This window comes from Trichoderma virens (genome assembly GCF_000170995.1).
Source record: "Trichoderma virens Gv29-8 chromosome Unknown TRIVIscaffold_29, whole genome shotgun sequence".
Classification (NCBI taxonomy): Eukaryota; Fungi; Ascomycota; class Sordariomycetes; order Hypocreales; family Hypocreaceae; genus Trichoderma; species Trichoderma virens.
Window position 1 is genome coordinate 1,862 of NW_014013720.1, and position 10,504 is coordinate 12,365.

The 10,504-nt window shown below is 33.9% G+C and overlaps 3 protein-coding genes across 3 annotated transcripts; 1 reads left to right on the forward strand and 2 right to left on the reverse strand.

Moving 5' to 3' along the window:
* Nucleotides 1-699: 699 nt before the first annotated feature.
* TRIVIDRAFT_151205 (uncharacterized protein) lies at nucleotides 700-1,233 on the reverse strand (the record flags this gene model as incomplete). The annotated part of the gene is made up of 3 exons (XM_014100802.1): nucleotides 700-898; nucleotides 973-1,027; nucleotides 1,098-1,233. Coding segments are annotated over 3 exons (390 nt in total), but the record flags the coding sequence as incomplete, so codon positions are not given.
* A 546-nt stretch (nucleotides 1,234-1,779) lies between these two features.
* TRIVIDRAFT_222474 (uncharacterized protein) lies at nucleotides 1,780-3,345 on the forward strand (the record flags this gene model as incomplete). Its single annotated transcript, XM_014100803.1, has 1 exon — nucleotides 1,780-3,345. The coding sequence occupies one exon, from the start codon at nucleotides 1,780-1,782 to the stop codon at nucleotides 3,343-3,345; it is 1,566 nt and encodes a 521-aa protein (XP_013956278.1).
* A 590-nt stretch (nucleotides 3,346-3,935) lies between these two features.
* TRIVIDRAFT_222475 (uncharacterized protein) lies at nucleotides 3,936-5,949 on the reverse strand (the record flags this gene model as incomplete). The annotated part of the gene is made up of 7 exons (XM_014100804.1): nucleotides 3,936-4,158; nucleotides 4,224-4,431; nucleotides 4,487-4,761; nucleotides 4,813-5,131; nucleotides 5,200-5,357; nucleotides 5,414-5,689; nucleotides 5,744-5,949. 7 exons carry the CDS (start codon nucleotides 5,947-5,949, stop codon nucleotides 3,936-3,938), a joined length of 1,665 nt encoding a protein of 554 aa, XP_013956279.1.
* Nucleotides 5,950-10,504: the final 4,555 nt, after the last annotated feature.

Here is a 10,504-nt window from a genome sequence, read left to right on the forward strand (position 1 = left end):
TATAAGAGCCATAGTAATAACTAGTTCTGTAGGAGCTTGAGCAGGGTTAAAGCTAGGCAGATGAATAATTGGACAATTGCAATGCCATCTCTTCCAATATATGTCTAATAATCTCCGAAGATTCAAAGGGTTAAAAAAGTCGAGATATTGCTCATCCAGAGACTGCATATAATCATCTGCTATAGCATTATTAATTCTAGGCAGACGCAGCAACTTTTCACAAATTGCTTTAGTCTGAGGTAAAAGAGGGTCAAATAACCACTCCATAGTCCTGCTAGCGTAACTTGACTTTTCAGAAACCCTAGTCTGATTGTTATCAAAGCTGCAACCTATATTTAATAAATTAGTAATGGTTAAGGGATTGTTGAATTGTTGAGTGTTGGATTTCTTTTCTAATAATGTTTGGAAGTTAAAAGAATTGTTAAGACCATCGTATGTGGTGAAATTCAGAAGAAATTCAAAATGTTCCGATTCAAAGGCTTGGAAGTAAAGCCATTTAACTTCTTGTTGCGAGACCAGACGAGGATAGTTTAGAGGAATTGAAGAGGACATCAGCGACGTTGGAGTTAGTGACGACAACGACAATGTGGACTTAGCAGAGTCTATGGTTGCGCCATGGGCTTCTGTTAAGCACTGAAGAGTTTCCAAATTAATGGTGTCATCATCAATCCAGTGGAAGTCGTACGAGCTGAGCTTCGGCCCCGTCATACGACGATAAGAACAAGAGCTGCCCTTCAGCGAGCAGGTTCCACACGGTAATTCAACGTTGCATGCTCGTTTACTTATTGCGCATTGATCACATGCGCGACGTTTCCTCCCACGCAGCTCTGGGCTAGGAATAGGATGTCCAATAGCTTCCCGAAAAACACATGTTTTCCAGTGTTTGCGGAGGGAATCCCTGAACAAGAGAGTCTGTAAGTTATCTATCTAATAACAGAGTAGGGGGCACTAATTCATCTAGGACTTGCATACCTGCGTGTAAATTTCCATAGACAATAGGTACATTGGTACGATTCGCCGCTGCCGTCTACGTGGTTACCAATTACATTTAGCAAGCGCCGATCGATGTGCCGAAACGGAGTGAGAAACACACATACGTGACCGCTGATGTCTCTGTAGGTGCGCAGAGCGCCCAAACGACGCTGAGCAAGTATTGCAGATGAACCTAGGCGCGTCCATGTTGGATAGGAGCTTCGCAATCTGGAAGAGTGGAACGATGCAGCCGTTCTTCATGGACTCTGGCGGACAATCAAGTCCAGCCAACTGCAGACAAAACGCGGGGGCGGCACAAAACCCCAGGTTTCCGGGGTAAGGATGAGTGGAGTCGGGAGAAGGAATGCGGAGATTCCTGATGACAAACAGATTACAGATTATTGCTCCCGAGGTCGAAAGGATCTGGCGATAGATTTTGTATCCGGCACGGCCGTATTTCCGGCCCCGCGTGTTACACATCGGGAAATAAACGCTGCAAGGCGGGTATTTGCCGCAGCTCCTGGACCAATGGCTTGCCGTGAACCTGCGTTAGCTCCGCGACGAATCCCCGAAGATGACTAAAACTTTCCCTGATCCTGCGGCAGAGAAGCCACGAGAGGATTGAATTTGCCATGATTTGCTATGATTTGAAGATAGTAATACGATAATACAGAAAAAGTGATCGGTAGGAGACGAGTTATATAAAGAGGATCAAAGTGAGCAGCTGGAATATGTAATACTTGTCCATTGTAACCATTGGAATAAATCTTTCTGCAACATACATCACATCCTATATAAAAACACGAGATGGCTGGAAGCTTGAGCATTCGTTCCGGCCTCAAGGCAAACTGGCCATTGGCTGCCGATTTGACTGGTTCCACTTTCCCCTTTCGATTTGAGGGTGAGGTAGCCGATGTCATTGTATATGGCGAGATTCCGGCTCAGATCGACGGCACGTTTTATCGCATCTCGCTGGACCGATTTATGCCCAATGAGCACAATATCCCCATTGATGGGGACGGACTAATCTCTGCATTCCGTATCGAGAAGGGACATGTCGATTTCAAGATCAAGTACGTCGGAACGGAGCGCTATCGGCTCGAAAGACGGGCCCGAAAGGCCTTGTTTGGCATTTACAAGAATCCGTGGTCCCACCACCCCTGCGTTCAGGCCGCGGTAGACTCTACGGGCAGCACCAATGTCATTCGCTGGGCAAACAAGCTCTTGGTGCTTGAGGAGGCTGCTAATCCACATGAGGTTGACCCTGATACGCTTGAGACTATTCGTTATGATCCGTTTGAAGATCAGGTTAAGGCGAAGGCCTTTACAGCGCATCCAAAAGTTGATCCATTTACCAATGAGCTCATAGGGTTTGGATATGAAGCAAAAGGTCCTGCAACCAAAGACATTGCAACATGGTCTCTAGATGACCAGGGGAAGAAGAGAGAAGAGCAATGGATCAAAGCACCTTGGTGCACTATCATTCATGATTGCGGAATCACCAAGAACTGGCTGATTCTAATGATGTGGCCGTATGATGCGACGACACCTGAGCAAATGAAGTCCGGAGCACCACATTTTACTTATACGGCTGACCGTCCTGCGTGCTTCATTGTCTTGCCTCGGAGAAAGAGACCAGCAATCGCAGGGTGGAAGGAGGGAGAGTATCGATTCTATAATTGGAAGCATTGCATGAACATTCACAATGCCGGAGCATGGGAGGATGAGGACGGTAAGCTCTATATTGAGACAACTCGCGTGCATGGGAATGTCTTTCCCTTTTTCCCTCCTACAGACGGCAAGGCTCCGACTAAGGAAGCATCTGCGGACTTTGTTCGTTGGACGATTGACCCATCCCAACCATCAGACACCTGGCTGGAAGACCCTGCTATGATCTTAGATCTACCTTGTGAATTCCCTCGGATTGATGAGCGGTTAACGTCAAAGGAGTACAAGATCGTTTTCCTAAATGTCTTCATCCCCAACAATACGGATGGCTCAAGCAACGTCTTCCAAGGACTGAACGGCCTCGCCATGATCAACACAGACACCGGCGAGAAGCATTTTTACTACCCTGGCGACGACTGCTACGCGCAAGAGCCATCATTTATTCCCCGTAGTGCTGACGCAGCCGAAGGCGACGGGTGGATCATGTCGCTTATTGAGAATCGCACTACCCAAACCTCCGATCTCGTCTTCTTGGACACGCGTGATTTTACTAAGCCGATTGCCATTGCTGCTCTTCCGTTCCGGATCAAGTCTCAGGTACACGGGAACTGGGTTGACGCCAAGGAGCTTGGGACGCGAGGATCTCTTGTCAACGTGCCGGAGGCTTGGCCCCTTTCCAAGAAGGGAGGATTGGAGCCTCTGTGATTGTCTCAAGGCTATATTGCTCCTTTAGCTGCGTGTAGAATATAAGTTTATCATTGTGTCATTAGGCTTATGTAAGGTACCCCTCAGATTGAAGTGAAGAAATTTTGTCAATTTGCCATATTCCATTAGAGGTTGATATGTATTGTAAATCTAAAGGGGATTTCTTTTAGAGCACTCATAATACATTAAGTCCTATAGGAGGGAGGCTTAAGCATCAAATATAACAGTATTAAAATAATAACTTTTTAACTACTGTTAATACTGCTTCTATACCAGAAATAACTCAAGATATTTATTAACTCAAGGAATTCGATTAAAAGCTTGATTAATATCTTAGTTACCTAGGGCATTAATATCTTTAACTTTGATATAGTAATTGGGTAGTTATTAAGCAAGCTTATATTATGCAGAGGCTGCTGGGGCTCTCTAAGATAAACTTCTTCCCCAACAGATTATAACTCATCCTGATCCTTGTTGGACATAGCTCTTGATACTTATAAACATTTAGGATAAAGAAGGAGCAGTTATCTCAATTCCAGAACCTATGTAAACCATCTAGACTGGGCTAGTATAACATTGATGTTGCTTTCTCAGGCAGCAAGATTTGCTCCTGGCTCAGTGATATACCATGATAAATCTCCGCCACTCACTTCTCGATATGTCTTCCCTTTTCCAAGATATTGAAACCTATTAGAAGTCTTATACTTTATTTCAAAGTCTTCCCAACGAGGTACACTCAAGAGTTCCAAAAAATGTGGCACTGATCCGGGATACGGCCCCCAGACTTTACCATTAATAGTGCCGTTTTTGTACCTAGACAAAATAAGTTTGTAAGTAAAGAATGTAATATAATATAAGTGAAGATTATATATACTTACCATGAACGACATGATGAAGTCCATACTAATTGTTCCATCATTTTATCTTTATGCGCTTGGAAATCATCTATAGCAGCGCGAGTAGGTGATAAAGACTTAACTCCTTGAGTTTGTATTTTATCAACTGCTTTAAAAGCATATTTCAATGTTTCCTCTAAACATGCTATCAAAGAGCCGTTTGATAGAGGAAAGTTTGGGCCGGTAGCCACTACAAATAACTCTGTTAGCAAATATATCCTTCACTTTTTAATCATAAAACCTACTAAAGTAATTTGGATATCCGGCTACTGCCACGGAGAGATATGAACGGGGCTCATCTTTCCATTCTTCTCTTAGATCCTTCCCATTCTCTCCAATAATAGTAAATGATGGGCGGTATGAATTATCAAAGCCTGTGGCGCAGATAATAGCTTCAACAGTAAGTTGAGTACCATCAACCATTTCAATTCCAGTTGGTGTGATACGCGCAATTGCATCGCTTCTCACAACAACATTGTCTGAGGCTAGAGCCTCTAAATATCCATGGCCGGGCGTCATTCTTCCAAATATGTTAGCAATTGAAGAAGTATATGCAATATAGTTTACTTACCTTCGACATCCTACTGCGAAAGTAGGTATCAATTTCGACGCTAGCTCCTTTTTCCCATTTAACCTCTTCTCCATTACCTCTCTAGAATTTTGGTAGAGCTTCTCTTGTAAAGGGGTATCCTTAAACTGGAGATTAAAAAATTGGTTTGCAGAGTTCTCAATTTCTTTTCGGAATTTCAGAAATTCATTAGGATTATTAATCCATTGCGCTTTTTGTTCCTTAGAAAAGACAGAGTCTCGACCCTCAGGAGCAAACTCAGAGGCAAATTCTGGAGTTATCCACGTTGGGGAGCGATTAAAGGAAACCATTAACTTTGCTTCTGTTTAATTTATATGAATTATTAGTACAGTAAGCCAGTTATCTGCTTTTGGGGATATCAATACGCACGCTTTTGTATAATTGGCACAATTTGAATAGCAGATGAACCAGACCCAATCACAGCAACAGTCTTTCCTTTAAAGGAGTAGTTAGAATCCCAGGCTGCGGAGTGAACTAAAAACCCTTTATAAGTGTTAATACCCTCGATTTCTGGCCACTTCCATTTGCTAAGAAAATCAGGATTAGTTATTAGAATATTGCGTCTTAATTATGCATTACATACTTAAGGAATCCCCCAGCATTAATAAGGACCTCGCACTCATCCTCGATTATCTCGGAATTTGAATTCTCAATCTTAAGCTGCCATCGGCCAATCAAGCTATTCCACTTTGCTTCAGTAACGCGATGCTTAAAGTGAACAAGCTCAAATACTCCGTAGGCTTGTGCGCGGCCTTTGAAGTACTCAAAGAGCTCTTCTGATCCAACATAGGGCTTAGACCAAGATGGATTTCCCTCCCATGAGTAAGTATATCCATGCGCAGGGATATCACAAGAGCAACTGTAATCATATAAGCAACCCGGATCTACCATCAAGTCCTATATTAATACTTACCCTGGATATCGGTTTTCTAGCCAAGTTCCTCCCACATCGTGATTCTTCTCATATATTACAAGACTTGTTGGGCGGTTTTTGAATATTTCGTTAAAGAGCTTTACGGCAGCGATGCCCCCGATTCCAGCCCCTATCATCACCACCCGAACGGGCCTTGGTTGTCCAAGCCATTGCTCGGAAACTTGATATGCTGCTGTAGAACCCATGGTTGTCGTATGTAGAAGTCAATTTGATGATGCGACTTTCCTTCAATACTTCCTGCGGCCTGACGTTGATTTAAGAGGAAAGGGATAAGCGAAGGTTCGGTTAAAACCAACAGGTTGCTACTGTATGACTAATTTCAATTCATTTTCATTTTCCGCAGCTATTCTCAAATTTAATTCCGCGCCAATGCTTTTCAGAGATGGATGATTCATTTACCGCAGAATAAACCTTGCTATTATTAAGTGATTATGCGTAATACCTTTCTGATGCCAAATGCAAATAGCATGCGGGTTATCGGCAAATACCCACTTACGCAAACTTTTCCAAGCTATCAACGCGGATGAAACTAAAATCCGCAGTAGATGGACAGATTCGATTAATTTACCGCAGCATAAGACTCAGTGTTATTTGGTAATCATATGGGATACTTGTCTGGTACCAAATGCAAAGAGCATGCGGGGTATCGGCAAATACCCGCTTGCGCAAACTTTCCCAAGCTACGAATGCGAATAAAATAAAACCTGAGGTAGATTAACAGACTCAATCCTTGGAGTAATAATTTATAAGAATACGCTGTTAAACATGTATGAAGCTTCATCATCACCTCCATCAATCCAGCTTGCTCATTGAGAGAGGGAAGATATTAATCACAAGTCATTTCTGACTATTTCTCAAGCTTCCCTCCTACACCTATAGGTACCCCACCTTTTAGGTACCCCTTCACCAAAAACCTTACCTCGTTCAACTAGCTATTAAACAAAATATCCTCTACATTTACTTTTACTGCCCCTGCTAAAGATCCTAGGACAATAGTAGCTTTTACTAACCCTTAAGGAACCCAGTTAAAAAACTCCTTTACTACTACTGGGTAGGCAGCTTTTAATAAATAATAAAAAAAAACTACCCTTTTTATCCCAGGGAAAAGTAAAATAATTATTTTTACTTTTACTTTTAAAAAAAAATAATATTTTAATAATAAATTTATAATAAATAATATATTAATACTTTAATTAAATAAAAATAAAGTAAATCCCTTTTATTTTACGTAAAAACTATTAAAAAGATTTAGTTTTTTTTTTTTAATAATATTAAAGAAACTATTATAATTAACTAAAGGTATAAATTTTTTATATAAAGTAAAATTATAAAATAATTGGTAGAAATTAATGTAATATATAAAGCTAAATAAATTATTTTTATTTTAACTATTATAGTTATAAATAAATATTTAGTAACTTTTACTATAGGCTACTGCTTAACAGTAGTTAAATAAGTTTACGCTATATTAATAACTGCCTTTAAAACCTTTTTTTTTTTAAAATATAATCTAAAAGGTTTTAAAAACCTTAATATTTTAGATAATAAAAGATTTACTACTTAACTACTAGTAGGGTTAATATTAAAAGAGAGCTTGATTCCTTAAGTGACTAATTACAGCCTATGCTTATATAAATAGGCTGATTAACGTAGCTAATTAACGTAGTTAACTAATGTAACTAACTAACCCCAATAAAGGTATACTAATTAACCAAAAATATCCCATTTATTCTATCTATTACTAACTTAATAACTACTCCCTAAAAAAAACCTATAATTATCTTAATTAATTATTATACCTATAACTAAAACCACTATTTTTATAAACATTAGTATAGAAATTCCTATAAATTAAAAAACTACCTTTAAGCTAAAATAAAAACTTTTAAATTTTTCTTAATGTAATAGACTACTTTTTAAGTAAACTTATAAACTATTATATCCGACTGATATTTTACTTTTGCAATTCTCTTTATATAAGTATGTTTTTTAGTCCCCTTAGTGTTTATTATCTATTATTTAAGTGCTAAAGTAAGTGCTGTATTAATATAGCTTTATAATATTGTCCTCCTAGGCTTAAATATCTTTAAAACTATCTTCCGTTTTATCTTTAAGTATATCTTCTATTTTATTTATAAAAGCTTTTTTTTTACCTGCGTTATTATTTATACTAGGCGTTAGTTTTTTTATAGATTATATAAGCTTACGCTTCCAGCTACCTTCTGCTTTTTTATCTAAAGATACTTATATAGCCGCTAAGTTTTATTTTATCTACATTATTAGTTTATTTTTTCTTTTTAATGTTTTATAAATAGCTTTTAACTGCTTTATTATATTTATTTATATTTTTTATATAATAATCTGTTTTTTTACTAAAGTATATTATTTTTTTTTTATTTTAGTTTATTTTTTTAAAAGTTTTTTTTATACTTTTTTATATATTTTATTCTTTTATTACTTTTTTATTTTAATAATGTAATATTTTACTATAGCTATACTATTTATAATCTTATAGTTTATTTATTTTAAATAGATATTTAAGTTATATTACAGTTTTTTTATATTATTTAAAATATTATAAATTAAGTTAATAGCTAACTATTTATTCTATCTTTATATTTTTTTTATTTTTTTTTAAGTGTATTTATTAATATTATTAATAATTTTTTTTATTTATTAACTAACTTTTAGCTTCTGCACTTATTTACTTTATATCCTAAGCTAGTTTTTATATAAAAGATCTAATACTTAAATAAACTCTTATATTAAAGCTTTAGTAAACTTATTATTTATCTTTAAGTCTTATATATAATATATAATTTTTTAGTAAAACTTATTAATTACTTTTATTACTTTTTTTTTATTAATTAATTATATTTTTATTATTATTAATAGTAGTAGTAAAGTAATATATTTTAGTTTATAAAAGGGAGTTTTAAACTATTATAGTTTAAGTATTATATTTATTATTTTTTCTTTCTGTTCTGCTTTAATAGGCTGTCTTACGGTTAGATAAACTAAATATTTAGTATTAATATTTTCTCTTATATTAATTAAATTAATAATATTTACTACTATTTTAACTATTTATTTTTTTAATTTTATAGTCGTTTTTATAATATCTATATTATTAAATTTATAATACTTTACTAAAGCGTAAGTAAATTTAAATGTTTTATATTATAAAAGGTTTTATATTAGTGTATTTATACTGTCTATATTAATTTTTTAAAGTTTTTTTATAGCTATTACTGCTACTATAGTAATTACTAAAAGAATATAAACTTATTTATTTTTCTTTAATAAATATATAATTTATTTAACTTTAATGGATATATTTTTATATCTGCCTTATTAGTTTTAACCTTTAGCTTTTAAAGCCGCTGTTAAGATACATTTATTTACGTATACTTTTTAATATTTTATATATTCTACTTTATTAACTTTAATAAAGTTAAAAACTTTATTAATTAATAATTTACAGTACTTTTATTTATTTACTGTATTTAACCTTTTTAGGTCTATAGTGTTTATACTTTTATAGTTTTTCTGCAGGGTTTAGTAAATTACTTATATTCTCTTCAGCCTTATATTTATTTATCCCTTTAGTAAATTATATACTTTAATAATTTAATTATTTTAGCGTCTCTGTAGTATATTTATTTTTTAATTTATAAGTTAAGTTATGTTTTATAAAAACTAAATGTAAGGTAGTAGTATAAAATATTAAAGAAAAGAAAATAAAAAAAGAAAAAAAAGAAAAATAAAAAAATAGAGAATATAAGTTCTAATAGCTTATAGAATTTAAAAAAACTTTCTTTTACTTTTATACTACTTTACAGTTATATATTTAACTATTAGTCTACTACAGCTATTATTAAAACTATTAATATTTCTCCTCTTTTTTATTTTCTTTTAAGTAGTATTACTTAAATATTTATTTTTAAAATAGTTATTACTTTTATTATTTTTAATATTTTTAAATATATATCCTCTACTAAGTATTTAAGTTTATATTCTTTTATAAAGTTTTTTATTATCTACATTAATTTTTATTATTTTATTTATTTATTATCTTTTAGACTATATCCTTTTTATTTTACTAAATATTCCGCCTATAGGTATTAACTCCTTTTATTTATGTATTTTTTAATAAATTTTTTAATTTCCCAGTATTTTTTTTTATTTACGTATACTTTTTTAAGAGGTTTAACTATACAGTTAAATAGATCTAATGTATTAAGTACTGGAAATAAATATATTATTAAAATAATATTATAGATTTATTAACAGGGAGGTAATTTAAGCTTATATATTAATAATTTTATTTTTTTAATTACTTTAAATAGATTGGCTTTTTATTATATTTATTTACGTAGGGGCTTACCTAGCAGTAAATATCTATTATATAACTTTAGGTATACTTTATTACTTACAGTATATTCAATTAACTTATGTTTCCTATTATATATTTATTTAGCTATTATTACTACTATTTTTATTATATACTGTGTATCTGCAGTATAAAACTAACGAAATATATTTAGTATATTTTAGTCTATCTTTTTATTTACCTTTAGTATTTCCAGCAGCCCTACTGGCTTAAAACCTATTACCAGTTTATTTAGCGATTGGCCTAGTAGTATATTTAATAAGTTATTTAAGTAAAATTATAATACTGGTATTACTTCCGTTTATAGTATATTTAATATAGCTATATAATATTAAATTATAATCTTT